Genomic DNA, 20,466 nt, shown 5'->3' with positions numbered 1-20,466 from the left:
ACGGCGTCAGGGATTTAGGACCCCTCTCCTGAGCTGTCTCTCTCAAAGACGTTTGATTTCTCCCTTTCTCTCGTTCAGACCAACCATCACGCAGCTGAGACACATTTTCTCGGTTCCTTATAAGCATACTCTCGTTGACATTAATCGCCACGGCGACGAGGGCAAGACAAGGAGGTGGTTAGGGCGACGACTGACGCGTCGTCGTTTCAACCCTTTCCGCGAGTTGTCTGTCACACACCGTGCACGACGTTCGCGCTATAGCTGTGTGCCGCGTCGCTCGCACATTCCGCGGTCGCTGATTAAACGGGCGCCCGTGCGTTTCCTTCCCGTTCGCAGAGCATTAACGACTCTCTCGAAGTCAACGAACTCGCACGCAACGGTCGCGTGTGGTGGTGGATTGAGCGAGTGCGCCCTTAAAACGCGCTGCAAGGGGAAGACAGATGTACATTACACGTGCCCGCGGCAACAGGGCCGAACGGCCGGCCATGATTCACCGCAGGACGCGTGCGGTGGCGTGACTACTACCGTAAGACTACTATTACTACTTACCTAATAGGTAGTACCTAATAATAGGTAGTACCTACTACCTAATAGTGCGGAATACAATGCGCATGCTACGCGCTTTCCCGGCGCGTAAGAAGGAACGGATATATACTTCGTGCAACGGAAGTGCGTCAGGGCTTCCCGGCCGACTTCGATATCTTCGCGAGACAGGATGCGCAGAGAAATTCCTGTGACATCCACTTTCTGTCACCCCCCCCCTTCGAGACGGAACAAGCGCTTCAGGAAACGGGGCGCAGTTGGCGGTTCTTCGAGTTCAGCAAGCTGGCTGACTGGGCCCTAAGAAGTTTCCGGTGCACGCAGTTCCCTTGGCGCGCCAACGGGCATCTGCGCTGAACGCGAACAGAAATTGTTTTCAAGTGGTACGTCCGAAGAGGGAGAGGGAGAAAGAGTGGGTCAGGGGGGCTCCCGCTTCGCTTGCCCTTTCGTTTGTTTGTTTGTTTGTTTGTTTGTTTGGGTCCGTCAACTATCGGGCATATAAAGCACATGCCGAAGCATTACACGTCACATCACCGGAAGCATTCCTTTTTAAATATGGATTAACCAGAGAGAGAGAGAACGTACTTTGAACACAGAGCAAAGAACGGAAACAAAATGCAAAAAAAAAGGAAAAAAAAACGTACGACATAGCTAAATGACAATTTCGCAATAATTCTGCGCTGAATTTGTTCCATATCTCTAGAAGTTAATCAGCTTTGGTTTGATTACGCGAGAGGCATTGTTTTACTGAGTTGAGAAGTCGGTGTTCTTTTAATTTCAACGGTTCGCGTCGCGTTGAGCGATTTCTCCGGCGGCGGTACGATAACCTTGTTCGAGGTGGCCGGATGGATGGCGCTCGAGTGCTGACCCGAAGGTCGCAGGATCGAATCCCTGTAGCGGCGGCCGCATTTTTGATGAAGGAGAAAATGCTTGAGGCCTCTGTACTTCGATTTTTTCAGATGGTGGAAATTTTCAGAGCAATTCCTTTTGATTCTTACTCTTCTTCTTTTCTGTCGCTTCCCTTTATATTATTATCCTTTTCCCCCACCCCAAGTGTAGGGTAGCAAATCGAGCCAAGCTTGGTTAACTTCCATGCCTTTCCTCTCTATGTATATATATCTCTCTCTCCCTGAGGCGATCCTCATGATCATGTATCATATCATGGATTTAGACGTAAGAGCCCAAGAATCACCGCTATTATTATTGCAAAAGCTTGCGCCTGTGTGACACTGGAGAGACGTGCAGCTGCCGAAGGCTGTTAAACTTGGAACAATCAACGTCTGTCAGAGCTTTCGGTGACGAAGGACGCACGTCATTACATGCGAGGCTGATGACTCCGAGGAAGTCTGTAAGGGACTGTATACTGAAACCGGGCTCCGATTATGTCGGAGTCGAAGAGCCCGGAAACGACATCACAACAGGCGGAAGTTTCTCTTCTTTGCCTGTCGTATTCCCGCGCTCTTGGTCTTTGACATTCACAGCCAACTATCCCAAAGAATTGCACATTGCAAGTGCCTCAGAGGTCACTTTCTTTCTGGACAATGAGTAAACTGCGCTTCGAATCACGAACGCTAATGTTGTGCATGTACTGGGCGAAGCACAAAGGAGACGGAAAGCCAGAACCTTTGGTATCTTTCGTATACTCACTCTTAATTCTGCACACTGCAGTGATTGTTTCGCGCTGTTAACAATTACAGCATGAACCTTCTAAAAAGTATACATCATGGTAGCTCATTTTAGTTTATCCTTTGATCTAAATATGAAGCTTTGCCTCCAGGCGCCTGAATACCGGCTCGCGATGCAACGTGCTGTGTAACAGCCTCCTGCCGACATAAAGGCACCGACCTCCCTGAAGTTGATGGTTCCGTCGAAGTCCTCGTCCACCTGTCGGATCATTTCCTTGAGAGCCAGGTGTGTCTGCGGCGCACCCAGGATCTCCATCATGCGCTTTAGCTCCTCGAAGTCCAGTACGTGGTCACCGTTCAGGTCGAACCTGCGTAGCGGATCCGAACGAGCACGTCAGCGTCCGCTTACAAAATGACTGCGTCGCGACTCGTGGCATCATCAGTATGATATTAACAGCGAAGGTGCTGAAGTTCCAAGCTAAAACGTATATCACCAGTCATCGTAAACTGGTATCATGTGGTATGTGCCGGCACAGAAATTGTGCAAATCACAGCTCCTCTGAAATAAGCGAAGAAAGCAACAGTTTCTAGTCCACGCGATGCATGCATTATATGAAAATTATATCACCTTGGAGGACAAGCCCACAACACAGCACTTGCGTTGCGCGCTTCTATATACTTCTGATTTTCTCAGTATTCGCGCTGCTTCTAGCACTTTTCCTTATGGTGAGTAAAACCTGAGATCTTGGATATTTTAAGGCCTTAAAGTAGGAGCCGGGGTTGATGGGTAGGAGGAGGAACACCTTCACACCAAAAATGTTATTCAATTTTGTATGAAAGTGTATACAAACATATGTACAAAAGCGCGCACAAACATGCATAAAGCGTATACATAGTTGAAGCACCCTCGAAACCCCAAAACTAAAAGTATTACGGGGAACACATAGCAAATGCTGAGCTCTTCAATGACTGTTTATGGATAAGCGGCTGCATTCGCACGATGTCATCGTCAAAGTATACTCTTAAATTTCAGCGAGAAACGGCGAGTGATCTTCTGCAGTCGGTAGTCGCCGATCGAATTGCGCGCAGCGCATTCTTGCGCAGCACTCTGCCGACAGCCACACGGAGAGCAATTTCCGGCTGCCAGTTTACGCATCACGCGCAGCAACGACACCGCAGTGGACCGCGTTCTTCTCGCTCTGATATCTTCTGCATAGCCGCACTTTGTTTGTATAGCTCATAGCAGACATTCGTTAACAGTCTACCGGCACACAAACAGATGCCGTCCCATCTGCAGAGTTCGGCTGCTCAACCTATAAGGTATATTCTAGAGTGCACGTTAACGAACACCAGAAGGTCCGGAGCCCTCCACGAGGACGTCCCTCATAACGATTTTGACACGTAAAACCCCAGATATTCTGTACTCCTTGCTGAAGACCAATTTAAGGCTGGGGTGCTCCATGCGCTGCCGGAATTGTCTTTTTGATTCGCGCGACCGCGAAGACGCAACGTGCCAAACTTCTGTCACACTGTTTATGCGAAAAGCGATAGAATCGAGCTCTGTGACAGTATCATCACCCAGAGCAAACGCATCATATACTCGAGACAGAACTGCACGTATGTGTCACGTTGCCTTACAGAAAGCGATAAGAAACCGCTATTTGTATGCAGTTCGCCCATATGTACAATGTGACTGCGTCTGTGCTTCGGTACAGCTTACAGCAAGCGGTCTTTACTGCAGAATCAGAATAAAATTTCATTTACCAGAGAGACAACCAATTGACTAAAGATAGTTAGAACGACTTGACAAGGCCCAGATGGCCCCTTCACATGCATGGCAGCAGCGGTACAAGTGGAGTTCATACCTTTATGCACAAATAATAATAATAATAATAATAATAATAATAATAATAATAATAATGGGGTTCTGGGTTTCGAAACCTTGATGATTATGAGGGACGCCATAGTGGAAAGCTCCGAAAATTTGGCCGCGCGTTTTTTTTTTTTTTTAAGTGTGCACCTACATCGAAATACGTGGGCTTCCAACATTTCGCCTCCATCTAAACGCGGTCGGCGCGACTGTGGGCTTTGATGCCGCTACTTTCGGGTGTAGCAGTCGAGCTGCATAACCACAGACAGCATAATTAGTGAGCATATGTCGTCGCTGTATATATTCATCCCCCGGCACCTGGAGCCATGCGACTAAAGAGATTGACATCTCTGGGTTTAACACTAAAAAATCTGTCTTCGTCGGGAAACAGGCAAAGACGGGAAACAAGTGAAGACAAACAAATTACAAAAGCAGAAGTGTACGATATGTTCATGCAGCGGCGCCGACGTCTTTCCTCGTGTAGCCTCACACGGGAACTGACTGGGATTCCCATCCGCCAAGCTCAGGACACACGCGGCCATTAAAGGTGCGTCATTAAAGCGATGCTCGAACACGTTTCTGTGCAGACGCCGCAGTTGGCGACAAAGACTGACTCTGCCGCAGTCTTTCATTGTGCTCCATTCGTCGCTTTGCAACGCCTGTATACAGCAGGAGTGCACGGGCTTCGTTTCCACGACAATTTCTCAAGATAAGCTTATTCAGTGTTACAGTCTATTCGGTTCGTGCACTACCTAACGAAAGAATTCGCGCCTACTACATACTATTGTGTTATACTATAATCAAATGCGCGGTAGCCGTCCTAAAACACGCCTCTGTTATTTACTATACTCTATAAATAAATAAGCTCCGCCGCGGTGGTCTAGTGGCTAAGGTACTCGGCTGCTGACCCGCAGGTCGCGGGATCGAATCCCGGCTGCGGCGGCTGCATTTCCAATGGAGGCGGAAATGTTGTAGGCCCACGTGCTCAGATTTGGGTGCACGTTAAACAACCCTAGGTGGTCAAAATTTCCAGAGTCCTCCACTACGGCGTGTCTCATAATCGTGTGGTGGTTTTGGGACGTTAAACCCCACAAATCAATCAATCAATCAATTTATAAATAAATAAATAAAACATGACATTTACCAGGTTTTTCTCGAAAGTTATAAGCACATGGTAATTGGGCGTGACCTGACACTTCACCGTAAGATTCTCTGCCACTTGCGTCCCAGTTGGACGGTAGTGTTGGGCGCCAATTCTTCACGCCAGGTTACAGTTCACACAGAACGAATTTCTCTGGTCGCGCTAAGATTGCGTGAGAGTGATGCGCTCTCGTTCGTGCCGTCAGATGTCGTTCGTGCGTACTGTCCCCTGGCGGCCACGACGCGAGGCGAATGCGTCGTGGCCGGGTCACCCCGTCAGAGGCGGCGGCTCCTTTGAGCGTAGGGTTTCCCACAATACTTACTAGAGGGAACTCCGGCGCTAGTGTCTATGGGAGCTGCAACGCACGGCGCTTCAACGAGCATGGGAATGATGGGTAGTACACACATTTGACTAATTTTCGTACTTCTGGCCTGCTTCTGGCTCCGTGTGTGTTTGTGTAGCTTGGAGCTGTTTTTTTTTTCACGAAAACATAAATTAGCAAATGTTCACCGTTTGCGCTTTACAACCTTATTCTTTTAAGCTTACTATCTTGAATCAAGTCCCTAAGTTCAAAAGAGTTCGTTCTTTCTTTCAAAACAAAACCGTAACCAGTAATAAAAGAAGCCGCAAGTACGATTCGCCGCCCGCAAGTACGAAGACTAGACAAATGTGTGTACTACCCATCATTCCCATTGCCGCTGAACGATCGCAGCGCCAGAGTGCCCTCTAGTTAATTTTGGGAAACTCCATGCCTTTGAGGAGAGATGTAGGCCGCAGCCGGGCCCGGAGTGACACGCTCTCGAAACCGTCATCCCGATGAAGGCGGGCCGCGCTAGCGAGACGCGGAAAACGCGGGAAGATCGCCGCGACGACCGGAAAGTTGTCTCGCAAAGGGCGGTTATTCGAAACCAAGCGCGCCGGGCTGTCCGGTATGTAAGCTCCTGCACGGGGATTATCCGCGGAAAACCTGCTCACGCTGTTGCACGCATGAGCGTCCTTCCCACGTATACTTTCATGGCCTGTTCACAAGGCTGGCAACGAGAGAGAGAGGCCTTCTATGTTTTGCGAAATTCGCGTGTTTGTTTTTTTTTTCTTCAATTTTTATTCGTTTCATAACTGATGTACTCGTCCTCTGTTCCTGCAGCGACTGATGTACTCGTCCTCTGTTCCTGCAGCGATGATGATATGCGCGAAGGTAATATCGGAAACGTTTGCAAACTTAATAAGTTGTAGCTTTTGTACTTAATAATAATAATAATAATAATAATAATAATAATAATAATAATAATAATAATATTAATAATAATAATAATAATAATAATCTTTATTGTCATCTTGAGTTGTACAAAACAAATAACAGGCCTGTCAAAGCCAGACGGTGGCTTGGAGGACTTGGCCCGGCACATCGGCAAACGAGAGATGACATATTCAAAAGCTTTTCATGTAAACAATCAGAGAAAGAGTACACGTAACTCATTTACGCTACATATAAACACAATAACAATCGAGAATCAAATTAGCGGAAGCAATACTACCTAAATAGCAGGAATGTGAAGACAAGCATTGAAAAATTTTAGACAGATTATATACCCAGTATGCAAAAAACTAGAAAAAAAATAATAATGCGATAACTGATGCAGCATTAAAGAGACCTTAGGCTCTTTCGTAGACTAATAATAATAATAATAATAATAATAATAATAATAATAATAATAATAATAATAATAATAATAATAATAATAATAATAATAATAATGCGTGAGGTTTTACATTTCTAAACCACCGCTGCAGCCAGAGTCGAACCCGCGACCTTCGGGGTCAGCAGCCTAGTACCGTAACCGTAGTCGTAGCGTACAGCACGACGAAAAACAAAGAAAACAAAAGAAGGCGAGGAACAAAGGTCGGCCGGCGTTGTTTCCTCTCTCTTTTCGAAAAAGAAACGACTTTACAGATGGCCCAATGAGGTCGTTGAACTTTGTGCTATAGACTAGAAACATTGTAAGTAACTCACCCAAGAAACAGTTTACCCGACGGTGGTTCTTGTAAGTCGATTGAGCTGGCCTCACTCGACCACAACCTGAAATCTTCAAGGCGCGGATGGGGGGGTTCCTCTCAGTCACAGTTAACTTCTGCACGAGCTGTCAGCGCTTGAACGTCTCAGGAAACGGGTGAAATACGGTTCCCCGTTGGGACGCGCATGAGAGAACCCCCGAGCGAAGGCCAGCACCATCGTATGTGCACTTAATTCAACATTATCCAACTTAATCCAACTTAATCACTTAATCCAACATGAATTACCGATACTTTCGGAAACCAGCACACAATGAAACACGATCGAGTGGCTGAGACAGACGGAACGCGTATTGAACTTTCGCATTCCCTATCCAACTTAAGCAAATCGTGAGCGGCTTGAAATGACTATGGTTTATTGAACGCTCATTTTTCGCGTAGTCGTCACGTGCGACTATAGCACAAAAAAACACGCGTTTTCTTCACTCGTGAATTCACCGGCGTTAACTTGATTACTGATTGATATGCGGAGTTTAACGTTTCAAAACCACCATATGATTATGAGAGACCCTGTTGTGGAGGGCTCCGGAACCACCTGGGGTTATTTAACGCACACCCAAATCTGAGCACACGGACCTACAGCGTTTGCGCCTCCATCGGAAATGCAGCCGCCACAGCCGGGATTTGATCCCGCGACCTGCGGGCCAGCAGCCGCGCGTGGGGCAGCGTTAACTTGCTTCGATAGCGGAAACTGCGAGTGGTTCTTAATAAAGAGAAAGGAAGAGAAAAGTGAGCCCCGTTGTTGTCTGCTTCAGTGAGCGACACCACCACAGAGCTCACAAGGGATGGGGGTGAGGAGGGATAAAAGGGTAGAAGTAAAGGTATAGAAAAGAGGAAGAAGAAGCAACAACAAACTGAGGGGATAGAAGAGACAGGAAAGATGGAAGAACGGTCACTGGAGTCCGAGGACGGGGTACACTTGCGAGAGATGTTGTCGGCGTCTGTAGATGGCGTAGAGCAGGTCCAGTAAGTCAGAGCTACACTGTCATCGAAGGTCGTCGGCGGCAGGAGGTGACGTAGGGCGAGCCCAGTCGGCCAGAGCTACGGTGACGCCGAAAATCGCAAGCGCGCGGGCGCACAACCGGTCGGCACGAAATCGAGCGAGCGAGTCTCTAGCGGAAACTCAAGACACTCGGGAGCACAAAGTCATAACGTTATGCATCTCAGCTCAGCTTTCCTCAACTCACCTCATCTAGCGGGTCAATCCTCAGGGGCCGCGGGACAGTGAACATATATAATGGCGAGTGGCAAGGGTAGCCAGGGTGTAAGCACACCGGACCCGTGCCCCCTCCCGCCTCCACGAAATATTTCTCGACATTTCATAGAGAGCGAAAAATGGACATTTAAAGGCGGTGCCCCCCCCCCCCGCACCCACCCGGAAGGAAAATAGTGGCTACGCGCCTGCATAGTGGGGATGGGACGTGTATCATTTTAACAAAATATCGGCTAACGTCAAAATGTCAACAAAATTTTATCGCAGCTCCCCCATTGTCAACCGTCAGTCGAATCTAAAGGACAACACGCTTCACAATAGATGAAAAAAGGAAAAAAGAAAATGAGGGCGGCAGTGAAAGATCATATACAATGAACTAAACTGTTTTCGTACTGGCGCTGTCCATTTTTTTTTATTCATTAAGAACCCAAATTGACACGCCCACTTGACTGTGATTTTGCAGAAAATGAGCCAATGACACACTTCTCACAATTGCGAGCTACGTCATTTAGGTCTTTGGTTCCTGGTTTTCCAGGTGTAAATATGGGAAGTACACAGTTTCTGGAACGCAACATCAGGGGCCTTCTGGCGCCATTCTCGTGAAAAACCTGTGTAGCTATAAATGCCTGACCTACGAACCCATTGCAGCGCGTCAACGCATGGAATTTCGACGCGGCGCCCTTTCCCTATGGAGAGAGTGAGCGCGCACCTTTCCGTAGCATGGTATCCGAGATGGCGGGCTCGCGAACCCGCCACGCGCCCGCCATCTCGGAGGCCACGCCCGTAGCCACGCGCCTTCTGTCTCCGTCGGGAGAGGGCGCGGCGCCGCGTCAGAAAGCCATGCGGTGACGCGGAACAACGAGTGTGTGTGGTCGAGCCTTAACCGAGCCAGCGTATAACGTAGAACTTGTGCCCCTACCCATGTAATTAGGGAGGGTGCCGCCCCTGCCCCTATCGTCCACTCACCTGTGATCCGAGGGCTACGCGTAGGAGACCCTTATTCTGGAGGATTTCATCGCTGCATTTATTACGTAACAAATATTATAAATCTCCCTCAAGAATATGCAGTCCCCCGTTCCCCACTTATTCAGACTCGCTCCAGAGCGCCATATTTACAGCCATACCATTCAATTTAAGACATCGACAAAATTAAAAAAAAAAGAAAAGTCTTTGACTGATTGTCTCCCCGTTAGTTCTCTGCGAATGCTTTGTTTTATTCACGGCTGCATTCGACGGGTGAGGTCATTCCGGCAAAAGGGAGGCACCTTATCGCAATATATAAAAGAAAACGTAAATAATAACCACTCACACAGAGACAGCTGGTGGACGTAAAGAATGAACAAAAGAACAATATGGAGGTAACAATGACGACGTGTTCTGTCCTCGCACACGCCCTCTTCACTCGTTTCCACCGTGAGCACTTCGAGTCTCTATACTGCGAAAGCCCTCTGCTGCAGAATTCGAGCTCTTACATAAACGAGAATTTGACGTATATGCATCTGGATGATCACTGTTTCACTCTCCACGATCGTGTGCATTGAGGACCCCTGTGCTGGTCCGAACGAGGAGCACTCGAGATGCGATCGTCTAGGGGGGGGGGGGGGGGCAGTGTAGAATTACTCCCACGTAGAATTACTGTATCATGTATATATACCACCTTTAGGTAGCATATACAGTAACTCTACTCCCACGTTTAAGGCACATATACACCCCATAAAGCGGACGGGGGATAGCCACACGTGCCAAGTTCACGTGTGAAAAAATTGCGAACTTCATTCTCCCATTTCCTGCCTCCCCTTAGCCACCTTTTCTGCCAAATTCTTCGTAATGGCGCTGAATCGAGCTGGTTGGTTATTCATGATAAAAAATAGCAGGAAAAAAAAAAACGGCGGACGGACACACAGAGACAAACGAGCGCCGACTTCCAACTGGTTGGAAATACGCGCTCGTTTGTATTAGTGTGTTCGTCTACCTTTTTGCTTTTTTTTTTCGCTGTGTTTTTGCGGTATTCCTTCTTCTCCAATTAATAACACACATGCACACGCACGCGCGGTGTTGGGGAATTTTGTGCACCTGCATGCACACTGAGAATAACACATTTTAGCAAATTACAGAAATACGGCACCACTTCTCCGTTATTCTCTATTGTAGTTTTGTCGTTTCGCCACTCCTAATTCCACTATGGCACCCCGACGGCAAAGAGCTTTTTTTTTTCAAAAATTGCTCAGGAGGTTGTCACACCTCGTCGTTGCCTGTCTGATTATGCGATATTGAGACGCATGTTGTGCGGGGTCACCCTGTCACTGGAGCCATTGTCTCTCAATAGAAGGTATTGAAGAGCTATGCTGGAACTATAGATCACCGAAGGGAACACAGCGCAGGAGAAGACGGGGACGAGCAAGTTGTTCTCTCGGATGTCTAACCAACACGCCTTAGCCTCGATACTCAATGAGCGAGAAAGGAGGAGTGCTACTAATACTATACTAGTAATAATACTAGTGCTACTAATAAGTGTTTCCGTAGTTTGTTAGTGCTACTGATAAGTGTTTCCGTAGTTTGTTAAATGACTATACATCTGCACAAGAAGGGCGAGATAGAAACTATAAGAAATTCGTAAACAGGTGGTGGGTGCTGAAGCCGACGTTTCGACAAGTGGTCTCGTCTTTTCAAGCTGTTTTGGGTCGCAACCTTGAAAAAGACAAGTCTGCTTGTCGAAACGTCGGCTCCAGCTCCTGCCCCCTTGTTTCGAATTCCACATCTTATAGCTACGATGATGGAAGGCGGTTGTGTGTGGAACTCGCCATGATGGCAAACAAGCCGCTCAGCATCGAACGAGTTCAAAGGTTACTGGATGGGTCCCTGCGAGCGGCAAGTTATCGTTTTGCCCGCTTTAATTTCGTCGTATTTTACATAACGATGGTTACAAATAGCAGCCCCTATACTTTCCTTGGCTTTGTTTTCAGCTAGTTCGCTTTAACAGCAAAACGAGCCCTTCAAGTTCCCATTCATAAGTATAGGCAGAAGAATCTTAAACGATACCGGCGAGTGCATAAACTACATGTATTATAGTCGTTCCTGCGAAACGATCGTCCAGTCGTAAAACGTTCATCGTGCGCATGTAAGGAAGAAAACCGTGCGAGTTTTTTTTGCGAGCGCGTCTGCCTCACGATTATGCTTTGTGTACGGCGATCGTCTGTTTTCGTGCAGCTGCGAGGGCCCCTCCTCCGAGCTGTGAGTCACCGCATCGATACCGAGTAAAACAAAGGTTGGCGAGAAATGGCTCGGAGGTCGCGCAACGTCTGCGGCCGCATTGTCCGTGGCCAGCGTTGCTTATCGAGAAGCCCGAATGGTGGCCATCATCGAAGCGTGCGTCCTAACAGAGAAAGGGTAGGGCAGGTGACGTTGGATGGTGAAAATAGAAAAGCACGCCACCGCATCTGTCCGTTCGCAGTGAGAACAGCTCAGCAACAGTGCACATGCATGTAGCGAAATAAAAAGATCAAGAGAGAGAGAGAGAAGATATCAATCGACGTGTGGAGCAAACACACCTCCGTCAATCGAGTGACGAAGACGCGTGTTGGCTTGCGTCTTCGACTTGCTTTCCCGCACTGGCCGAGACGCTGCATACGCAACTATCATTGACTGAAAGCATTGGTCGTGCAGTGCACTGCAGAGTTATAGCTGTCCTTATCTGCAGACGTACTTACGCGCACGACATGTCCTTGTGTGCTTACACGATGAACATTTTACGACTGCAGGTTCGTAGATTGCGTCCCGTTCATCGATAAAGAAACAGTTACTGACAATAGGTTAGATTATCTCTCCAAGCAGAATAACTTTACTTCGAACTATAGCATTCACATGTGGTGTCAGTGACTCGCAGACTTCTTTTATTTGTTCCAGGATAACGAAATTGGCTGAAGGTACGAGATAACACCAACGTGAGTTAGACGCCAACATCCACAATCGTGTTAACTGCACGAATATGACGTCAGGTGTGCCACTTCATCGCAAGAGTGCGTCGTTCTGATCAGCTGCGACTTTCGAGTGGTTTCCGCCGTCAAATCACGCGCTTTTCTCGATGTTGTCGGCACTGTGCTGATGATGCTGGAAAATGCGCGTGCCCAGCAGTGAGCTGCTGCTGTATTCGGTTTTAGGGGTCAAGGTTTATAAGGGCCTAGCTTTTTTCAGGCGATGTACCGGCGTCCACACTCCTATAACAACACCCGCTACACAGCTGTGAAAAAAACGGCCTGCGCCGTCCGTCCACATCGTTGCAGCGGACGCTCAACTCAATCTGTCATCTGCCCGTGTAGAGGTGCGTGGCTAATGTACTAAACATACGTGTCCGTCGATCCGTCCGTGCCTGCGTGCTTGGGTCCGTCCATCGCCATGTGTGCGTCTATCTTTCCGTGCATGCGAACGTCTGTCCATTTGTTCGTCCTTTATACTAGTCGGCAACTTCAACGTCTTACGACCTAGCTTCGACCACTCGACATAATTCACTTTGTGGAGATGTGTGACTATTTTGTCGGTCTCTCTTTGGATCGCCGTTGCCGCAATGGTCAGTCAGTATTCAGCGCTGCCTTCGCTTGACCGGTTCGCCGACAGAACTGTAGAACGTTCACATTTGCAGTACCGCTGATATATCTATTCGTTCAATCGGACAGCGCATTCGGCGAGTCCTGGCCGTGACTGGAGCGTATCCGAAGACTGCTTTGCGAGAGCTTCGCGGCTCATTTTTCCGCGCTTCTTATTCGGCCGCACTATATAGTTGGGGCGGGTTGCGCATGCTCGCATATTTGTCGGAGATTATCGCCGGCGCGACGCGGGAACGCTGTTGGCCCAGCTCCCAACACGCGGAGCGGGGTCACCTAGAGTTCCTTGTACTCGCCATCGCAAGCACGTGTTAACATTTCTTTCCGAGGGGGCAACCTAGGGGACGCGTCGTCACAAAAAACGAAACGAGCACCGCAACGATGCCTTCCTCGGCCCGTTCTCGGGCGGACCATTCTTCGAGCCTTCCCCCAAAAAAAAAAAAAAAAAAAAAGCCGAGGTGCGATGAGAGCACGAATGCACGCGCATAGGATGCAAGCAAAGCAGAAGGAATGTAACCAAACGGGACGGAACGTCGACCCCCGCTGAGATGCACGTGCTCGTCGGCAGCTGCGCCGTGTTTATGCCTCGCGAACCGAAAATAGACTGACCATTTGCGCGCAAGACTGGCCCGCCAAACGGAGCCCTTTACGAGACCAACGGGAGCGCTGGCGCACCGCTAAAGTCATCGAAAATATTACTAATATGCACATCGATAGCTCCTCCCCGATCTATATGACTGAGTGTGCGCGTGTGTGCTGCCGAATGTGCCGTGTTTACCTCTATTCCCTCTCTCCTCTCTGTCTTTCATCTCCCCTCCCCTGCGCAGGGTAGCAAACCGGCTGCCTATAGGCTGGTTAACCTCCCAGCCGTTTTTTTTTTCCTCCTCTTTTCCTTCCTATAGACACCACAAGCACCACGTTCATGGTGTCTTCTGTCGTGTGTGCGCGTTTGCACACCCTGTAATTTAGAATGAATAAGTACCAACTATAGCTCAGCTCTCATTCTATATCCTGAACGTATTAACGTGCGTGATTCCCCAGAATACATTATCAACACTTGTGACTCGACAGCTTGCCATGTAAAACGATTCCATTCCGACAGCTGTGCACAAAGGCGTATCATATATATATACTAATAAAGGTGTGGCACATTTCGTTTTCAGAGATAATCTTTGTCTCCGTGCATCCGTGCATACTCCAAACAACACGTGCCCATGAGCGTTCCACGCATAAGCTCGCGTTTTGCGGCGCGAAAGTTCTGATTAATACCCTCCCCGAACAAGTTGCAAAGTCATACAGTGGCACCGATTACGCAATTTAGCGATCGTATGTTACGTTCATGCATGAAGTGGTAACTAACTGTCCGCAAAAATGCTGCAAATCGAATGCCACTATTTGTTCAGGTAAAAAAAAAAAAAAAAGATGCCCGCGTCTATTTTATTTTTATACACCGAAAATGTACAGGACACTTATCGCGACGCGTGGTGCTCATTTCTCAGTGTATGTGAAGGGGAACTGTATAATGAAAGATTATGAAATCCAGGCCGTCTTGAGCACGGACGTCATAACAGGGAGATCTCTCGGGCCTATTATGGCGACCGATGCGACGTACGCCGAACGAGATTGCAAAGGAGGGCATCTGAGGGCCTAGCAACCTGGAGGAGGGTCCGCTTTCGGTTCAGAATATATATCGCACAATGGGTGCGAAAAATGTAGTTGTGTCGCAACTCGGGACGCGGCTCTATCTTGTTCCGCTTAACGGTGTCATGCACGAAAGGCGATTGCCAAGAAAGCATGCAACGGTAAATTACAACCTCCGAGAGGTCGCCTGGGAAAGCATGCTTTCTTCTGACTGTTGACGCGCAAGCAGAAACCAGCAAGAGCGGAACTGTTGCTCCGCCAAAAAGTTTCTCAGTCGTGACATCCAGGTCCCGACGTAACGGGAAAGTCATGGCGTGGAAAACACGAAAGTGATAGAAAAACGGTGAATTGGCCTGCGGGAAAGAGCTTCCTCTTACGGATTTGAGCCGCACTCATGCGCCTGGCACGACAAATTAGCTGGCTCGACAGCTTTCGCGAGCCAAAGATCAAACGAAAATTCTTTTAAAAAGGGAAAAACGTTTTAGTACGATCTCAGTGAAACACGTTGCGAGGCTAGATAGCTGGTAATACACACAACACACACACACACACACACACACACACACACACACACACACACACACACACACACACACACACATATATATATATATATATATATATATATATATATATATATATATATATATATATATATATATATATATATATATATATATATGAAGGAAAGAAGTGTATACTTAAAGGCTCGTTTTTCTGTTTTACACAATAATAATGACATCTAACAGACAATAATGCCAAGGAAAGTATAGGGGAAAATATTAGACCAAATTGTATTGTAAATATGAAGAAAAGTGGGTGAAAAGATAACTTGCCGTGGGCAGGATCCGAACCTGCGACCTTCGACTGACGCGTTCGATTCTCTGCCACTGAGCTACCACGACAGCTATCCCCCCAGCCACTTTATTGGCGTTTATATGTGAAATAAACGTGGGAGTGTCAGTCAGCGCCACCAGTAGCCATGGTGGCGAGTGTAGCACACTCTTATGAGACCATTTGGCGTCACGTAGCACGTGAACTTATCCTGCCCACGGCAAGTTATCTTTTCACCCACTTTCCTTCATATTTACATTTCAATTCGGTCTAATATCTTCCCCTATACTTTCCTTGGCATTATTGTCTGTTAGCCTCCCTGCCTTATTTTTTTTCTCGTTTCTCTCTCTCTCTATTGTATGTTAGATGTCAATATATATATATATATATATATCGGGGGCCTTGATCTGGCAGGCTTAGTTCCTTCAACTAGTATACGAGGGATTACTGGTCAGCTGCCATCTCGTAATAAGAACACGTACTATACGCCGACGCCAAAAACACGCAAGATGAGTGTTCCACAATCGCCGTCATAGCAACAGGTGGCGATAACTGACGCTCGCACGTAGAATTACTGTATAATGTGTATATACCACCTTTAGGTAGGATATACAGTAACTCCACTCCCACTAAGAAGTGTGGCAGCTTGGGCTAGTTGGTATGGCATGACGATAGTTATAGCGCGAGAACGAAACGGCGACACGGAGACAAGAAGTCCTTCGTGTCCTTCTTGTCTCTGTGTCGTCGTTTTGTTCTCGCGCTATAGATATCGTCTACTCCCACGTTTAAGGCACATATATACCCCATAAAGTGGACGGGGTATAGCCGCCGTGGTATACCTAATGAAGATGTTAAGTGTATAGGTGTTCCCCGGCCGCAACGAAAATGCTGCGGATAGGCGCTGTCGTGTGCCATGTGGCCTGATAAGAAGCACTGCGGCAGCACTATATAAGCGCTTTGTTTGCGAGGAGGCACCCACCGTCCATAAGAGCGGCAATTATTTATGCTACCGCTCCACGCGGAGGAGCCACAACAGCGACGTGCTTGCAAGAGCTGCACCGAACTGCGCCATTCGCGGTTTCCTCGCGTACATCGGTGGTGGCACTGGGCCAAGTCACGCTTGTCCGCAGAATCGACCGTCGCGAACAAGATCTGGTATGATTGTCGGCACAAGCGAGACAGGATCTTGGCCCGAATTCAGCTGCTGGCAGATATCCGTGTCCGAGATATCCGCATGTCTGTGGGGGGGTATCCTTATCAAATTATCTCTCCTTATAAGGGGATAACCGGAAATTATTTGTAAAGAAAATAAGTACTCAAGTGCGAGATATTGGCAACTGTAACAAGCACGGTTGGATGAATGCACAGTTTCATACAGAACGACGAAAGAGCGAAGAAACGCGTCAGATGGTTCAGGCGCGGAATATCATATTCATAGAAGTGAGCCGGCCACGGATTATTTTGCATAAGGTGCATGCGCTTAAACGATTACCTCCCGCGTTGACACGGACTTTTGTCAGGTTGGCCAGTGGCGCTGCCATTACTGAGCATTCGCAGATAAAATTTGTGTCTACTATTTTTGTTTTCCAGCCAGTGCAACCACACATGATAATAGTAATCATTGACGAACTTTTCGTGTCAAAACCTGTACATAATAATGGTGCATCGGAGTGCTCTCTAATAATTTAGACAGCCCGATGTTCTCTAACCTGCACCTAATCATAAGTACACGAATGTTTCTTGCACTTCACCCCCATCGAAATGGGAACGCCGTCGTAAGGAATCGAACCCGCACGTTCACGCGCAATAGTCGGCGTGTGTGTCCTTTGATTTCCTCCTTTTGTGTCCGTGTTTTGCACGCGTACATGTTTATACGAGCCAAACATTATGCACATCAATTCTACGCGAGCATTTCGGCGCTTCGTCTTTATTGTCGGGGTTGAAGCCGCGCCTCCAGCTGCCGTGCAGGGACTCGCCACTCGAGGTTCGTCCTTTCCCATTGTGACATCGCATAGGAAGGTTATAGCTGGTGGTGCCATTCGAGTTGCACTGATGCACCTCCGAGTCGCTCGGAATTGAGCCCGTATAGAGGAAACGTTGCGCAGAATCTCTGGCAGCGTGGCATCCATTGTCAGTTTTCTGGCCGGCCTCGTCCGTTCCAAGGACTTCCACCTCCCTCTTCGCAGCGTGTATACGACAGAGGCATCCGTCTTGACGAGATATACAAGCCTCCCGTGACGTCACATCTCGCTCTCACAAGCGATGCGTGCTTGTGATGAGCCGTGTATACAGCGACGAAGGCATCGCAGCAGAATGGAATCGTCGCCCGCCCGCATTGACCACTCGGTATATCAAAGACAACATGCGAGCGCAGTGTTGTCAGTTAGAAGGAATGGAATGGAATGAAAAAAACTTTATTTCAGTCCTGCAGGACGCGCTTAGCGGGCGTCTCCCACGTAGGTACCGACAGGGAGTACCTGGCGGCCGCTTCGTGGGCCTGCTGGACGGCCCATTGCTGGTCGGCGAGAAGTGAGCTCCTGAGGGGACCTCTCCCACTTGCTTGAGGTAGAGTCGGGAGGAGTTGTTCTACACTCCCAGAGCATGTGTTCGAGTGTCGCTGTGTGTCCACATGATGGGCATGTGTCGCTGGGGTATGCATCGGGATAATAAACGTGAAGCATGGCGAGGTTTGGGTACGTGTGTGTCTGTAATAGGCGTAGGGTTAATGCCTGCGGTCGGTTAAGTTTCGGATGTGGGGGTGGAAAAATGCGGCGTTCCGGGTAAAAGTGCTTTGTAATTTCCATTGTACGTAATTGGTGCATCCCGATTGGTATCTAACCCAGCAAGATGGGGTTGCCCTGTGGCAGTGCGGTCGGTAAGTGCGCGCGCTTGCATCATGGGCGATGTTAGAAGGGAGAGGATGATTTTCGCCTCAGTGACCCCCCCCCCCCCCTCTGTTGGTCGTCTACAAAGGACGACATGCTTCACAGTGTATGGCGCCAGATGACATCAATGTGTGGTATTATCACCTGCCACCAGCTGATAATACCAGGTGTTTCCAAAGCTTATGCCATTTATAAAAAAAATAGACGTAGAAGGAGACAGGAAACGGGCACTTCTGGTATTGTTGAAGTGACCGGTGTTCAAAGGGTTGCACGAACACACTCGCCTACATTTAAGGTACACACCTTACATCACCTCATTAGCGTGCAGGTTCTCATCTATACGACGTGCAGCAAAAGGTCTTCCATTTCTCGACATCCTTACAATAGGCACCGTAAAAAGCATGTTTACCAACTGAGTGAAACCCTATGGAATACTGGTAATCTGTTCACACTTAATTTGTACGACCCTGTACATACAAGCGAGAGGGACGAGGCTCCAAGCTATTGAAGGTTTTAGCCTTGTGGGAGTCATGTGGCAGGTATGCAGTGCCATGGCCTGAAGGAAGTGCGCTGGGTGGCCTCTCTTGTTTCTCATTTTTATCTTCTTATCTTTCTCTCTCAGTTTTTTCAATATATTTTTGTCTATTTCTATCTTTATCAATTTCCCTATCTCGCTTCTATTGTATTTATTTTTTGTTTACTTTATTACGTTTCTTTCTCTTTTTGTCTTGCTCTCGTGTTTCCTTCTATCTCACTTTCGTGTCTGTTTCTTGCTGTCTCTTTCTATGCCTTTCCATCTTTCTAATGTTTTTAGTCTCTTTATTTATTTCTATTTTTCTCCTCTTTATTTGTATCACTGCCTTTCTCTCTCTCTCTCTCTGTCTTTTTCCGTCGTCTTTAATGACTCACCACCGTCCCTCCTCAGCAATTCCATTGGCTATCTGTTGCCTACTTCATATTTTTTAGCGAACCAGTGGTCAGTAGTGTGATTTGCCCAATTTCCGTGGCAAATACCCGTTCATGACGGTGATAGTTTTCTGGTGGCCATGGGCATTTTGTGGCAGGGTATACAGCTTTGCTGTTAGCGCTTTCTAGTCGTAGGGAACGCTTCTATTGCGGCATCAAGTTCAGCTATATATGCACGCAACGTGGGAAGCGCGGTCGCAAGGACGGCCTGATTTCTCGGCAGCACTGGTCTGCTGTGGCATGCACTCGCGGTCAGTCGAGCGCCCACGTAAAAGGAAACGCACCGAGAATGGACAGAGTGGGCGCAGGTGCACGACGACGTCGAGTGCGCGTCTCTTACAGCGAAAGCGGGGCGACATGCGCGGCAAAACAACTCCGAGGTCGACCAATCGATGGAGGGCTTCTCGTTCGTCCGAAGCGGCTGCCTCTTCCATTATAGACTAATGCGATTACCGTATGCCCACTCGATCAATTCACTAAGCTTACTTTCTTTTTTTTCGAAAATGCCATAGTGCTGACAACAACTATATACATTATGGACGTTAGAAGAGATTGAAAGAAAAACAGAAAAAAATTTGGCGAGGCAGGATTCGAACACGCCTACCCACGATGCGAAGGAGAGCGTCCTGACCACTCGGCTATCAAGTTTATTGATTGATTAATTAATTAATTAATTGACTATGCTATCCAGGAACGCTGGCAGAGCAAGGCATAGGAGCGAGGAAGGGGAAGGGAAGCGACGGTGAGCGGGAAACGTGTGGGGCGGACACGGGGATTGGGCACGTGATCCGAAGGTTGTACGTTCGATCCCTGCCGGCAGCAAGTTTTCCTTTCGTTCACTTTACTTTCTGCAAATCCACATCACAATAACTACAATACACTAAAAAAAAAAAACAGTGCACAGTTAACGTCGCCTACACTTTCTCCGGCTTCGTATGTAAACTGCTTGTTGTCGCTAACGTTCGGCGAAACGAAGAAACGATGCCTTCAAAATTATCTTCATTCATGGGATGCACTGTCACTCTATGATATCACCTAACAAGGAGGCCACTGATCGATAACTCGAAGATTCGTGGCGCACTC

At 47.9% G+C, this 20,466-nt stretch overlaps 1 protein-coding gene across 2 annotated transcripts in view; it reads right to left on the bottom strand.

The window, feature by feature from the left end:
* Window positions 1-20,466, bottom strand: part of Swip-1 (EF-hand domain-containing protein D2 homolog Swip-1) — a 51,176-nt gene that overhangs the window by 9,615 nt on the left and 21,095 nt on the right. For both annotated transcript variants that reach the window (XM_037433343.2, XM_075888888.1), the window contains exon 2: window positions 2,386-2,533. In XM_037433343.2, coding sequence (XP_037289240.1) covers window positions 2,386-2,533 — 148 coding nt within the window. The remainder of the gene's footprint in view (window positions 1-2,385; window positions 2,534-20,466) is intronic.

The sequence above is a fragment of the Rhipicephalus microplus genome, chromosome 3, assembly GCF_043290135.1.
Source record: "Rhipicephalus microplus isolate Deutch F79 chromosome 3, USDA_Rmic, whole genome shotgun sequence".
Taxonomy (NCBI): Eukaryota; Metazoa; Arthropoda; class Arachnida; order Ixodida; family Ixodidae; genus Rhipicephalus; species Rhipicephalus microplus.
This window is presented reverse-complemented; position numbering and strand designations above follow the sequence as displayed.